General features: G+C 39.2%; 2 protein-coding genes across 6 annotated transcripts in view; both read left to right on the forward strand.

Annotated features, from left to right (window-relative positions):
* Positions 1-13,656, forward strand: part of LOC128687506 (ubiquitin carboxyl-terminal hydrolase 25-like) — an 84,954-nt gene extending 71,298 nt beyond the window's left edge. The window contains exon 2 of the mRNA XM_053774998.2: positions 9,982-13,656. Coding sequence (XP_053630973.1) covers positions 10,333-13,599 — 3,267 coding nt within the window. The 5' untranslated portion in view covers positions 9,982-10,332 and the 3' untranslated portion in view covers positions 13,600-13,656. The remainder of the gene's footprint in view (positions 1-9,981) is intronic.
* LOC128687663 (eukaryotic translation initiation factor 2-alpha kinase 1-like) overlaps positions 1-15,646 on the forward strand; it is a 337,432-nt gene that overhangs the window by 71,373 nt on the left and 250,413 nt on the right. The window contains exons 1-2 of one of the 5 annotated variants that reach the window (XM_070087463.1): positions 13,811-13,977; positions 14,189-14,253. The exons of 3 other annotated variants lie outside the window; for them this stretch is intronic. The gene's annotated coding sequence lies outside the window, so the exon portion shown is untranslated. Of the gene's footprint in view, positions 1-13,810; positions 14,254-15,646 lie in introns of those variants that run through there. One more of the 5 variants, XM_070087458.1, reaches the window with a different exon arrangement.

Consider the following 15,646-nt stretch of genomic DNA (forward strand, 5'->3'; position numbering starts at 1 on the left):
CTTAGGCATTGCTGTCTTGGTTTAAGGTTGCTGCTCACCATAACCCCCAAGTCCTTTTCGCAATCTGTATGGCTAAGTTCTACATCATTTAACTTATAAGTACTAGGATTATGGGCACTCCCAAGCTTCAGAACCTTGCATTTATCTACATTGAACTGCATCTGCCACTTTTCTGACCAAGAATGGAGTTTGTTTAAATCCTCCTGAAGTTCCATAACATCTACGTTTGAATCAATTATCCTACCTATCTTTGTGTCATCGGCGAATTTGCTCATATCACTAGTAATTCCCTCATCAAGATCATTGATATATATTATAAACAACAACGGGCCCAAGACTGATCCCTGTGGAACGCCACTTGTTACAGATCCCCACTCGGACTTAACCCCATTTATGGACACTCTCTGCTTCCTGTCAGTGAGCCATGACTCGATCCACGAGAGCACTTTTCCCCCAATGCCATGAGCTGCCACTTTCTTTAACAGTCTATGGTGCGGAACTCTATCAAAAGCCTTACTAAAATCTAAGTAAATAATATCAAATTCTTTATTGTGGTCAACAGCCTCAAAAGCTTTACTGAAGAAAGTTAATAAATTAGTTAGACAAGACCGGCCTCTTGTGAATCCATGCTGAGTATCATTAATCAAGCTATGCTTATCGAGATGGCTTCTTATAATCTCAGCTATAATTGACTCTAGTAATTTGCCTACAATTGAGGTCAGGCTTATTGGGCGATAATTTGACGGTAACGACTTGTCCCCTGTTTTAAAAATAGGAATTACATTAGCCATCTTCCACATATCAGACACTACACCTGTTTGAAGAGATAAATTAAAAATATTAGTTAATGGTTCACAGAGTTCCATTTTGCATTCCTTAAGAACCCTTGAAAAAACCTCATCAGGACCCGGCGACTTATTTTGCTTCAGTCTGTCTATCTGCTTCACAACCATCTCACTAGTGACTGTGATGTTACATAATTTATCTTCTTCTAGCCCACTGTAAAAATTAATTACTGGAATATTGTTAGTGTCTTCCTGTGTAAAAACTGAGAGAAAATAATTATTTAAAATCAAGCACATTTCATTCTCTTTGTCAGTAAGGTGCCCATAGTTATTTTTAAGGGGACCTATCTTATCTCTAACTTTTGTTCTATAGACCTGGAAAAAACTTTTTGGGTTAGTTTTAGAATCCCTAGCAACTTTAATTTCATAGTCCCTTTTAGCTTTTCTTATCCCCTTTTTAATGTCCCTCTTAATGTCAATATACTGATTCATAAGATGACCCTCACCTCTTTTGCTACGCCTATAAATTCCTTTCTTATGCCCTAGTAGATACTTGAGCCTATTATTCATCCATTTTGGGTCATTTCTATTTGATCTAATTTCTTTATATGGGATAAACGCTCCTTGAGCAGCATGTATAGTGTTCAGAAAACTGTCATATTGATAGCTCTCTTCGTTACCCCAGTCAACAGATGATAAGTGTTCTCTAAGCCCATCGTAATCTGCTAAGCGAAAATCTGGGACTGTTACTGAATTATCGCTACTATCGTACTTCCATTCAATGCTAAATGTAATTGATTTGTGGTCGCTAGCACCCAGTTCCTCTGAAATTTCTAAATTATTAACAAGGGATTCATTGTTTGACATAACTAAGTCAAGCAGGCTATTTCCCCTTGTAGGTTCTGTCACAAACTGCTTCAAAAAACAATCCTGAAATACTTCTAAGAAGTCGTATGATTCTAAATTCCCAGTCAAGAAATTCCAATCAACATGACTAAAGTTAAAGTCTCCTAGAATTACTACATTATCGTGCCTTGTGGCCTTAACAATTTCCTCCCATAGTAGTTTCCCTTGGTCCCTATCTAAGTTTGGGGGACGGTATATCACTCCTAAAATCAGTTTTTCATGACCCTCTGAAAATTCTATCCAAACAGACTCTGTATGTGTTACTTCAGACTTAATACCCGTTTTTATGCAACAGTTCAAGCGATCTCGGACATACAATGCCACCCCACCCCCCCTCCCAATACTTCTATCTTCTTGGAACAATTTAAAACCCTGAATATGACATTCCGCAGGCATGTCCCGACTTTTTGAATTAAACCACGTCTCAGTTAAGGCAAATACATCAATGTTACCTACACTAGCAACTAATCTCAACTCGTCCATCTTATTCCTAGCACTACGGCAATTAGCATAATAAACATTGAAAGACTCTCCTTTCTCTTTACCCTTCCTGCTCATTTCTATTTTTCTACTAAACCTATTACTGTCCTTATCACCCAAGGTCCCTGGCTTTTCAATATCTATCTCGTTCTTATTATTACTAGTTCCCCTAGAACTCGTAATATTACTACACTGGGACTTCACTGTTTTCCTGCCAAAACCCATACCACTAACTATTCCTAGTTTAAAGTCCTAACTGCTCCCTCCACTGCAGTTGCCAGTGCTCCCACCCCACACCTAGATAAGTGAATCCCGTCCCTAGCATACATGTCATTTCTGCCATAGAAGAGGTCCCAGTTGTCTATGAATGTTACCGCATTTTCCTTACAGTATTTGTCCAGCCACCAATTGCCCTGGACAACCATTCATTTCCAACTCCCCTCCTTGGCAAAATACCACATATGAGAGGGTTCCCACCCTTACTTCTAATTATTTCTATTGCTGACCTATACCTGCTAATCAGGTCCTCACTCCTACGTCTGCCAACATCGTTGCCTCCAGCACTGAGATAATAGGATTGCTCCCATTACCTCTCATGATGTCATCCAGACGGCTAACAATATCCTCCATCCCAGCCCCAGGAAAGCAAACTCTCTGTCTCCTACTCCTGTCCTTCAAACAGAACGCCCTATCCATATACCTAACTTGGCTATCCCCAACAACAACAATATTCTTACCTTCCTTAATGTCTTTCGTCGTGTCGTTCCCAGTAGTCAACTCACATTCGTCGGGTAGCACTGAGAATGTATTGGATGTTTCCACAACAGTTTCCACAGCAGTCTCTTTCTTCTTCATCGTTTCTACCTTTCCATTCGTCTTCTTGATCGTCAACTTCTTTCCCTGCTGTCCAGCCACTGACCAGTTTCCCTTCTTGACCTGAGGACTCAAAACAGGAGGCCTACTCCGAATCTTTTTGTTTTCCTCGGTCAGTCGCCGAATTTCCATATTCGCCAACCTCAGTTCTTCCTTAAGCTGTTGGTAAAGTTGCTCGATGGAGGGCATCTTGCTTCAATTCTAGAGAGCGCGCAAACAGGTCTTCACAGGGTTGGCACTAGACGCTTTCTTGGGGCCCATGGTGGTTTATTTTGCAGTTACAAGCACTTAAAACACTGGAATAAGACAAAATGTACTGAGTGTATGCGTGGATGCGACTGTTCTGGCTTGTAAACACTGGCACACTAACTGAAGGCAGGGCAGCTAAGGTGCACTCAGGCCAGACGGGACACATGGACGTGTTCGGGGCGAATCATGTTGGTCGGGCCAAAATTTTTACGCTCAAACGCTTTGTTAGTCGAATTTATCGTTAGACGATGCCTTCATTGGTCGGGGGTCCATTGTACATAATTCATAAATAAGAGATATTTACACTTTATAAATAAGAAATATTTACACTTACCTTGGAGGGGATGTTAATTTAATTAGTTTGATGGAGAAGATGCTGGCAGAGATTTTAGGGTGGTGGAAGATAGCAAGGCAGCATATGTTCAGTGGCCCTGTACACCTCCAACAACATTAGAGAGTTACCTTTGTGTCATTTTTCTATTGCTTAACTTACTGTTAATGCTGCACTTTGTTGGTGGCTGGCGCTATAACCTTTATCGATACCTGCTGCTTTAGTATCGTACATGTCGTAGAATTACTGAAGAAGGCACATTCTCCCCTCTCTCTTCCTCCTCCACTTTGGTACTTTGCTACAAGTTTTTTCTTGAATTCTATCATGTTTCTTTCCTTCTTTACTAAAGGACTGGCATATGAGCTTTCTTTGGGTGTGTGGTGGCTTATTTAGTAGTTGCAAGCACAAAAAACAATGGATTATTATGAAATGTATCATATGAACCTGTGGGATGATGTTCACTCGCCCACAAATCATGCCACACTGACTCTATGAATGTTGCGTGGGAGCCTTCGTGTACGCCTGGCCACTTACGGCTGCATGGACATGTCCCGTAGAACGGACGAATCACAAGGCCAATCACAAACTGCAAGGCTATATTTTAATGAAAAAAGTTGCCGAAAGTCGGATTTCATGAAAATCGTGGCCGCCAAAAATAGTTAACCCTTTGACTGTCACAATCCCAAATCTTGAGGTGTCTCCTGGTGTCAAAAAATATTTGAAAAAAAAAAGAAAATTAATTTTTCTTATGAAATGATAGAGAATCTTTTCCTGATGGTAATGACACAAAAAGTATGAAATTTGATGGAAACCTTCCGGAATTACGCTCTTTTAAAGTTAACGACCTCGGCGATATTTACGAATCTGTGATTTCACCCACTTTGAGCCCTATTTTCCGCTGATTCCATTGTTCCAGTCGATGAAACTCATAGCTGTTTCTTTAGAACTCCATTTGTTCTGTCGAATGATTACAAGAAACTGCCCATTTACCAATTTCAATTACCCAGTAAAGTGGTCAGAAATTTGGCCAATTTCACGCAAATTAAAAAATATGCCAATTTCAAAATAGGGTCCAGAATGAACAATGCAGATATTCCTGGCTCTAAAATAACATTTTCTTTGTTCATCAGTCATGTCTCCAGGCCCCTCTGATATTACTCTTGCTTTCTATTTTGAATTTTTATTCAAACAAAAAATATGTAAAGTAAAACGACACAAGTGCAACTAATGTGACATTTATTGTGGCAACGTTTCGCTCTCCAGGAGCTTTATCAAGCCATTACAAACAATACATGGACACAGAGGGTATATAAAGGCTCAGAGTGAGGTGAATACTAGTGAGGTACCATTTCGATGTTCACTAGTGGTAGTAGTAGTAGTAGTAGTAGTAGTGGTAGTGACAAAAGCAATACAATATGGTAGAGCAATTAATTCGTACATGAGTAAAAGGATATAAAAGCTATTACTTGGGTAACATAAAAATAGGTTGGACAAATATAAACTGGAATGAGGCAGCTTGTTTCAGTGTTCACTCTCTGTGCTTTGTGTAGTATTACAGGAGAGACTATGTGATGGCAGGGTTTACTGTTTTCAGGAGGATTCTTGCTAAGACTTCGGAGATGGTGAAGCTGCCGTTGTTTTGTTTAATTGTATTCGAAACAGCGATCAGTGCTGATTCAAGGCACTTGCGTGTGCGGAAATTAGTTTCTTTTATCACTAATTGGGCGTCTCTGAATTTCATAAGATGATTGGTGGAATTTCGGTGTTGTACACAGGCGTTGTTTAAGTTGTCGTTCCTACATGCGTATATGTGTTCATTGAGGCGGGTGTCGAGGTTTCTTGCTGTTTCACCTACGTAGATCTTGTCACAGCCTCCACAGGGTATAGTGTAAACTCCTGCATTGACTGGTTCGTGGTGCTTGGGTTTTGTCCTGGTTAGATCCTTTATTGAAGTGGTAGAAGCGATGGCGACTCTGGTGTTAGCTTGTGAAAGTACTTTTGAGACGTTTAGTGCAACCTGGCTGTTGGGAAGAATTATAACTTTGTTGGGAGCGGTGTTGATGCGTGGAGAATTGATGATCTGAAGAGCTCTTTTCTTGCAGTCTTTGATGAAAAAAGAAGGAAATTGTAACTCAGTGAATGTTTGGTGAATGTAAGTACATTCCTCGTCAAGAAACTCAGGACTACAAATTCGGTATGCTCTTAGGAAAAACCCGATGATGATGCCTCTTTTGGTCTTGGTATCTTGACTGGAATAGAAGTGTGTGAGATCATTTTTATTGGTGGGTTTCCGATAAACTTGAAATCTTAGGTTGTTGTCTACTTTGTGAATGAGGACGTCGAGGAAAGGTAGCTTGTCATTGGACTCTTCTTCTAGTGTAAACTGAATCGCTGGTTCAACTGCGTTGAGCCTTCTCACTGCAGCTTTATGTGAACCTTCTTCTTCTAATCTTCCTAGAAGATACATCACTGCCCTTAAGGACCTCGCCAACGACCCCAACATTATCGTCACCACCGCCGACTAAGGAGGTGGAGTCGTCATACTCAACACCAGTGACTACAACACTAAAATGATGGACCTTTTGAATGATCAATCTACATACGAACCCATCAGCACTCAACAGTGGGAGACGCTCACCAAAGACTTTCTATACAAAACCAGACAAATACTCAAACGCACTAGAGAAGGGAAGAAACTTCTGTACTTGTTACCAAGCAACCCTAAACCAGCACACATGTATGGTTTACCCAAGACCCATAAACACAATATTCCTCTCAGACCAATCACGTCAGGAATAGGCAGTGGTCCACACAAACTAGCCGGAGTTCTTGCCAAACATCTTTCCTGCCTTCTGGGGACCATCAGCCCCGCTCATCTTAAACACTCAGGCGACCTTCTCAACCGCATCCGTAACCTCTCCATCCGTAACAAGAAACTAAGCAGTTTGGATGTGACTTCCCTCTTCACAAAAGTACCTACCAAAAAAGCCATCGAGGTTCTACGACGTAAAGTCAACCAGGACCTTAATCTTCCTTTACCTCCCGGAGATTTTGTTGACTTGATTGAACTCTGTGTTAACTTCAACTGTTTTTTCTTCAATAACAAGCTCTACAAACAAACCTACGGCATGGGAATGGGGTCCCCAATACGTGCCGTCCTAGCCAACTTATACATGGAACACCTAGAGTCCGAACACTTCGCCAACATCATCCCTTCAAGTGTCACTTGGTTACGTTACGTGGACGATGTCCTCGTAATAACTCCAAAACGTTTTGATGTACGAGATCTTCAGGCAAGGCTCAACGCAGTTGAACCAGCGATTCAGTTTACACTAGAAGAAGAGTCCAATGACAAGCTACCTTTCCTCGACGTCCTCATTCACAAAGTAGACAACAACCTAAGATTTCAAGTTTATCGGAAACCCACCAATAAAAATGATCTCACACACTTCTATTCCAGTCAAGATACCAAGACCAAAAGAGGCATCATCATCGGGTTTTTCCTAAGAGCATACCGAATTTGTAGTCCTGAGTTTCTTGACGAGGAATGTACTTACATTCACCAAACATTCACTGAGTTACAATTTCCTTCTTTTTTCATCAAAGACTGCAAGAAAAGAGCTCTTCAGATCATCAATTCTCCACGCATCAACACCGCTCCCAACAAAGTTATAATTCTTCCCAACAGCCAGGTTGCACTAAACGTCTCAAAAGTACTTTCACAAGCTAACACCAGAGTCGCCATCGCTTCTACCACTTCAATAAAGGATCTAACCAGGACAAAACCCAAGCACCACGAACCAGTCAATGCAGGAGTTTACACTATACCCTGTGGAGGCTGTGACAAGATCTACGTAGGTGAAACAGCAAGAAACCTCGACACCCGCCTCAATGAACACATATACGCATGTAGGAACGACAACTTAAACAACGCCTGTGTACAACACCGAAATTCCACCAATCATCTTATGAAATTCAGAGACGCCCAATTAGTGATAAAAGAAACTAATTTCCGCACACGCAAGTGCCTTGAATCAGCACTGATCGCTGTTTCGAATACAATTAAACAAAACAACGGCAGCTTCACCATCTCCGAAGTCTTAGCAAGAATCCTCCTGAAAACAGTAAACCCTGCCATCACATAGTCTCTCCTGTAATACTACACAAAGCACAGAGAGTGAACACTGAAACAAGCTGCCTCATTCCAGTTTATATTTGTCCAACCTATTTTTATGTTACCCAAGTAATAGCTTTTATATCCTTTTACTCATGTACGAATTAATTGCTCTACCATATTGTATTGCTTTTGTCACTACCACTACTACTACTACTACTACTACTACCACTAGTGAACATCGAAATGGTACCTCACTAGTATTCACCTCACTCTGAGCCTTTATATACCCTCTGTGTCCATGTATTGTTTGTAATGGCTTGATAAAGCTCCTGGAGAGCGAAACGTTGCCACAATAAATGTCACATTAGTTGCACTTGTGTCCCTTTACTTTACATATTGTCGGTAATTCTACCAACTTTATTACAAACAAAAAATAGAAGATTTACTGTTATGCAGACTAAAGCAATATTATAATAATTGTATAAATAATGTCACCCCATTCATGACTGCATATTAAAATGGCTAGTTAGACATTTATTGGACAATGATATCATTTGTTTACTCTTGAACATCGGCAAAAATCAAACATTTCCCTTACTTTGAGCTCCATTTCAAGGTCGTTTTCATAGTGAAATCAGTCAAAATCACCTCCATTTCTATAGTATGTTTTCCATTCTATCAAATGTGACTATGAACACGAGAATATAACCATAAAAACTATGTGAAGATACACCTCAAAGTTGGCGTTTTAATCCAAAAACACGGTCGGAGTTTTTTTTTTCTCTCTCTTTATGACTGCTTGCTGCAGGATTTTTTTTATACTGCACACACTGACCACACAGACCCATTCTCTAACATGTGGGCCTACCAGCTTTCTCCTGCTTGATTTGAAGCCGCTAGAATTTTTGAGTATATATACGTCAAACACATTGGCTCGTGAGACATATATATATGACCGAAACAGTCAAAGGGTTAAGGAGATTTCTCAGAAGCATCAGTAAGAGCAAGAGACTACAGTTGTAAACCAAGAAAAGAAAAAGGAATGTCAGGGGATACAATCAAGTTTTGCTTTGTGAATATTGCCAGAATATTCAAGTAAAATTAAATAAAATTTATAGAAAATTAATGGAAAATTTAAAATATGTGTATAGTACCTGTTTGTTAGAGTGAAGATGGGATACCATGAGCATAAGTTTTCTGTAAGTTCAAATAAATTATTGTGTACTACACATGCATATTGTACAGTGCTGTACAGTATATAAATATTCTGACTAATTTCTAAATTTATTGGTGTCTAATTTAAATAAATAACTTCATTTCCATGCAGAAATATTTGACAAAATGCGATTGAAATAATGTAATTTTTCTCCATTTAATAATGATAACATCTTGAAAAGTTACCCATAATGTCAGGAACATTCAGTATATTTTATTTTTATCCATTGACAGGAAACTACAAGTGGAATTTTTTGACCTCTTGGTGTTATGTGCTACCATATTGCTATGCTGGTATGACTCATTAGTATATATGATGTTATAATACACACTATGTTATTTAGTGAAAGTACTGTGCTGTATATGTAAGTGTGTCAAACAAGGCTACTTGGTCATCTTTCACCTGAGAGGATATTCTTATGCTCTATAATTATGTACCTAGTTTCCCAAGGGCTATAACAACAAGTTATTGATCGATTTTGCTGCCATTTTCCTGTACTCTGTTGTATGTATGATAGTGTTATAAAGCAACCTTGACTACAACTTCTTTTTCTTATTTGAGCTATATGTAATTTGTAAAACTTAAGCAGGCCTGAATGACTCGTATGTTTTAAAGTTTTTTAGGAATACCGTATAATAATTTGGAAATTTATGCATTTTCTTATTTTTTAAATTCTCTGTTATAACCATTGCACATTTATATATGGACAACACAAGTCAAACATGTTTATTCCCAATATGAAGTGAAACCTCCATATTCACTCCATCATTAACAGTTAACTTGGTTTTTTCATGGAAGTAATCTAGCCTTGTGTTGCCTCACATGAAGAATAAGGTCTGAAACAATTTTATTAATTATTTTATGAAGACTGTAATGGCAAGTTTTCCATGTGTCATACAAACAACACTGTATATATTTTTATGTGAAATATTGTTTTATATATAGCATTCATTGTAATTAAAATGACTAATGTGTAGTATGTGTATTTTTGTTTGTGCTAAAGGTTTTTTTTTTTATTTTTCAGAAATTTATATAAAAAATCATGGAAATTGACTCCTAATATGTTCTAAATCTGGAAAATTGCTTCAGACAATTTGATAGATGGAATAGTTCAAGTAGTGAAATCAAAATAGAAGTCACAGTATAGACTTGAAGACTGTGCAGTGTTTAATGATGTAAATGTATTCAGAAATTGTGAAGTGTGTACATTGTATAATGAAAGATAACATTACACAGAGTTAATAATGTTTGGTTTTTATGTGGATTTTAGTTTGAGGAATATGAAACTCAGTTTAGTAAAGGTGCTAGGACTATTTATCTTTCAATGAAGTAGCCTTCAGTTTTGTGGCTTGGTGAGGTGTGAGGCAGGTGTCCCATGTGTGGGGTGGCGCGGGACAAGACCGGTGAGAGTGACATTGTGCCCCCCCTGGAGGCCGCCATGCCTCCATCCATCACACTGGGATCTGAACCTCCCAAGCCCACAGCAGGTCCGGGTGATCATCTGCTTCCACAGGAGCCACCTGCGAATAAGGATATACCCACGATCGACTTGTCTTGTGATGAGAACGATGACTTGCAGAAGGCAATTGCACTCAGTCTTCAGGACCAGCAGGGCACTACCACACTGCAGGGTGTTTCAGCTGAGGATCAAGAGGTTTCTCGAGCCTTGGAAGCTAGCCTAAAGGAATCTCAGCCTCAGGCTACCATTGACCTTTTGAATCCTCAGGAACGTAAACGACAGCCTGGAGTTCCTGTGGGCCTTAAAAATATTGGCAACTCGTGCTGGTTTAATGTTGTTATACAGCCTCTCTTTCACATACCAGTGTTTAGAGACTTGATCCTCAATTACTCTCAAAATGGGGATGTTGACGAGCAAATGGAGGAAACACAAAAATCCTCTCGGCAGCTTGTTCCAGCTTTACGTAAACTTTTTGCTTTAATGATTGGCTCAAATAGGAAGTATATTGACCCTACTCATGCAGTTCATATATTTCAAGGGCAAGAAATGAGAAAAAATGCTCAGCAAGATGTCTGTGAGTTCACTCATAAGCTTTTAGAGAGACTTGAAGAGGAATTTCAACAACTACTACGGAGGCAGGGGGTTGAAAAGGAGAGTTCAGGGTGTCATGTCTCAAAGGATGCTGACTTTGACAATCCAATCATGAAGCTTTTCTATGGTCAATCAAAAAAGGAAATCTGTGATGATGATGAAGGTCCTAAACAGGAAGCTTTTGGTCAGTATCCTCTCCATGTAATGAACTATGAAGATATACATGACAGTATTCTGGCTTCAATGGCTAGCTGTATGCCCAACACACTTGGGGATGTTGTTGAACCTGTGCAACAGGAAACCTGGTTTAAGATGTTGCCACCTGTTTTAATATTTTCTTTGTCTAGATATGAATATTCACATGAGAAGAAAAGAGCTGAGAAAGTTCACAATAAATTTGAATTTCCAGAAATCTTGTATATGGACCGCTATATGGAAATTAATAAGAAAATTATAAAAGAAAAACACATAAAAGTTGCTAAGTTGAAGGGGGAATTGAATAGTCTAACAAAGACACTTGATAGATATCTAAAGTATGGTACTGGTAAAGCAAAATATCCAATTGGTGACATTCTTAAATATACATTAGATTTTGCACACACTGGCCTTAGCCCAGCATCGGAAGCAGAGGCTAATTCTGTTCCATCTCCATCTATGATGGAAGTGGATGGGGTTGAAGCCTGTGAAAATGATGTTGAAATGGCTGATGCCCCAGAAGTTAAGAAAGAACGTTTACAGGAAAATGGCATGGAAAAAAACAAATCGAGCATATTAATTAAAGGTGAAACTATTATGAATAATTTGATATTAAAAGAGGAACTAGTAGCAAACAATATAATAGTAAAGGAAGAATCATTATCTAATAGCCTTGGCTCAAACGAGAGGGAAGCTGATGAGGAACCTCAGCAGATGCCATCCCCATCCAAAAGAATGAGGATACTGCCTCCAGCACCACGAAACATAACTTCTTCAGAATTGTCCATTTTGCAGTCTTGTCTTTCACGTTGGCTTCAGGATATAAACTTGCAAGTTGCAGAGCTCCGTCGATGTATTGCTGAGCTCGAGCAACAGCTGTATCAAATGTATGATGAACCCTTCCTGAAAAGGATACCATATAGGTTGCATGCTGTTGTAGTTCATGAAGGGCAGGCCTCAGGGGGCCACTACTGGGTTTATACATTTGATAATGTACATAAAACATGGAAGAAATTCAATGACATACAGGTTGTAGATTCTAACTGGGAGGAACTTTTGCAGGATAGTGTTGGTGGGCAGAATAATGCAAGTGCATACTGCCTTCTCTACATTGATGAGAGTCGCTATAACACACTCTTTCCTCAAGCTCCAGAAAACATGGAAACTATGATGGCCAACATTGCTATTGACTTACAGGAGTATGTCAAGAATGACAATTTAGCTTTTATGAGAGAGTTAGAGGAGTGGGATACTAAACAGGAGAAAAGTGACCAAGGAAAGGACCCTGCTGTGGGATTGCAGTATCAGCAAAGTGGCAGTAGCTCATGGGATAATAATATGCCATTAGTACCAGTTACAGCACCCAACTCTCCTGATATTATTTGTGTTCAAGAAGCTGATGAAGCAAGTTTTTTCACCGAGGTTCAAACAATGCTCACTCAGACCATTCTTGATGCTCTTGCCAAGAAAGATGAAAGTACATTACAAAGAGAACGTGGGGCTCTGTTGAATACTATCTTGATTAATGAATTTGTACGTCTTCAGAGTTTTGCTGATGTAAATCCTGAGAGTAATCCCTACAGTGAACCTTCTATTTTAGACTTTGGAGTCTACCTCATACGAAATAACCAAAATATAGGTTCTCTTTTGCGGTGGTATGGATGTGAGGTAGTCTTACAAGTAGCACAGACTGTAAATGAGCGCACACCTGTAATAGAAAGAGTAGCACAGGAAGCTGCACAATACTTGCATCAGCTTCGTGAGCAGCACCAACGTACTGAAGGGCCAGAGTACCGTGGTTGGCGACGCCATTACCGCACTCTAATTGACTGTGCATGGCACTTAGTTTTCGGGTATCGTCAGTATGAGAAAGGTCATTTAGAACGTGCTCTACCTCTCTTGCTCCGAGCTTGTCGATTTCACACAGAGTTGAAAGAACGACCACCATCTGGTACCAAAAAAACGTTGGATAGAAGAGTGCTCTGGAAGTGTAGACGTACATGCTTATTGGCTCTAAATGAACATCTAATAGAGACATTTCTTAATGGAGAAGAGCAACAAGTTGGGGAAATTCACGGAAATGTGACTTCACTGATTATACCAGCTTTAACACAGTTAGGTGCTTGTGGTGTTGAAGAAGACAAGGCAACGGCAGATGATGTTCGTGCTCATTGGTGCCAGCTATTGGAAAGGGAAATAGGCTCTCCGGCTAAATCCAAAATGATTGGACAGATATTGGAAGGGGTGCTGAGCGGAGGGGGTGAAACCAAGGGAATACTTCCGGTGCAGATCCCTCGTCCTCCAACTGTTCTTGCACTGTATAAGCAATATGTGGAAACTTGTAGTGCTGTTATGACAGCTACAAGTAAATGTAAGACCCAGACTAGTGATTTGTGAGATTTCTGTTCCTTAGTCCTTCCCCCACATTCACGGCCTGTTGTTTTATTATATACGGAGACATGTGATTCTATGGAAAAGCTTTAGTTATATGAAGATATTCTTGCTAAAACTGTGATAAACTTTTGAAAGTGTTCTGGATCAGAAAACACTTAGAAAAGCTTTCCTCTAGCTTTTTAGCAATCAACGTAAGTTGCTCTAACCAAGCCAAGTTATGAAAAATATAAGAAGTTATGTATATGTATACAGTGTATTGTATTCTGAGAAGAGGCTTCTTGCACATCCTCTGGAGAAAGGAAGCCGACTTTAACTACCTAATAATGTTTGTTTAATGCTCCTTCTACCCTGTAATACAGGGACGCTTATGCCACCTTAAAAGTACGTGTTGACCGTTGCTGGGAGAACTTACCGGTATTGTAAAAAAAATTCATGGTTTTTTGTTTTATTTATTTATGGTGTTCATTAGTTTTTTTATATTTAATACATACCCACACCCAACTCTGCTTGCTATTTTTGGAGAAATCATGTCATCACATCCTGCCAAGCTGAGATTAGAAATAATTAATCTTCTATTAATACATCTCTCAAGAAAGAAGAGTAAGAGACTGTTGAAGGAGTTCCAAGGAAGACCAAGTGGATGCTCTTATTCTTACCGTAAGTGTTCTTAACTGCTGATGCTCTACCATAGCTAGTTTTGAATGTTTACTTGCAAATTTATCACAGTGGAAAGAGTAGTGGTGATACAGATGTATCAGTCTGCATCTTAAGTAAATATTAATTATAAACAAATTGATCAATTAGAAGATTAACATTTACCAGTAGTGCAGGCTGTAATGTAATATAGTGGACCCCCGCCTTACGATATTAATCCGTTCTTGAGAGCTCATCGTAAGCCAAAATTATCGTTAGCCGAATTAATTTTCCCCATAAGAAATAATGGAAATCAAATTAATCCGTTCCTGACACCCCAAAAAAAATTTTTTTTTACCACATGAAATATTAATTTTAATACACACAAACTGAAGAAGACATGCACAATTACTACTCTACTAAGAATAGAATACATGACACTTACCTTTATTGAAGATCTGGTGATTGATGGGATGGGAGGAGGGGAGAGTGTGAGCTATTGTTTAGAAGGGGAATCCCCTTCCATTAGGACTTGAGATAGCAAATCCTTTTCCGGGGTTACTTCCCTTCTTCTTTTAATGCCACTAGGACCAGCTTGAGAGTCACTGGACCTCTGTCGCACAACAAATCTGTCCATAGAACTCTGTACCTCCCGTTCCTTTAAGACTTTCCTAAAATGGGCCATAACATTATCATTGTACAGGTTGCCAACACGGCTTGCAGTAGCTGTGTTAGGGTGATTTTCATCCATAAAGGTTTGCAGTTCAACCCACTTTGCACATATTTCCTTAATCTCTTTTTTCAATTCCATACTAATTCTCGCCCTTTTTACCACAGGGATGGCACTAGAAGTTTTCTTGGGGTCCATGGTGACTTACTTTGCAGTTACAAGTGCTAAAAACACTGGGATAATGTGAAATGTACCGAATGTATGAGCAGATGCGACCTCGCTGGCTGGCTTGTAAACACTAGCACTGAGGCCACACGTGGGACGCGTCCTGGGCGAATCACGTAAGGCGAGTTTTTTATCGTGAGGCGAGGCAAAATTTTTGCGTTCAAATGCTTCGTATGGCGGATTTAACGTAACGCGATGCATTCGTAAGGCGGGGGTCCACTGTATTTAGTGCAGGCTGTAATGTAATATTTGGTGCAGGCTGTACTGTAATATTTAATATAATTGTGCATTAAAAATTATTGTACAGTATTCACTTATACTCTTAGTAATCACAGTATGGTATTCATTTAAATTCTTAGTAATGACACTGTTAATTATACAGTCCTAATTACTAGTGTATATATAATTATATTTTTGATAATTGCTTTACAATATTCAGTCATATTCTTAATGTCTACAGTATTCAATTTTTCACCTCTTTTTAGCAAGTACAGAAGCTTTTTTTTTATTTATATTCCACAT

Source organism: Cherax quadricarinatus, chromosome 2 (genome assembly GCF_038502225.1).
Source record: "Cherax quadricarinatus isolate ZL_2023a chromosome 2, ASM3850222v1, whole genome shotgun sequence".
NCBI lineage: Eukaryota > Metazoa > Arthropoda > Malacostraca > Decapoda > Parastacidae > Cherax > Cherax quadricarinatus.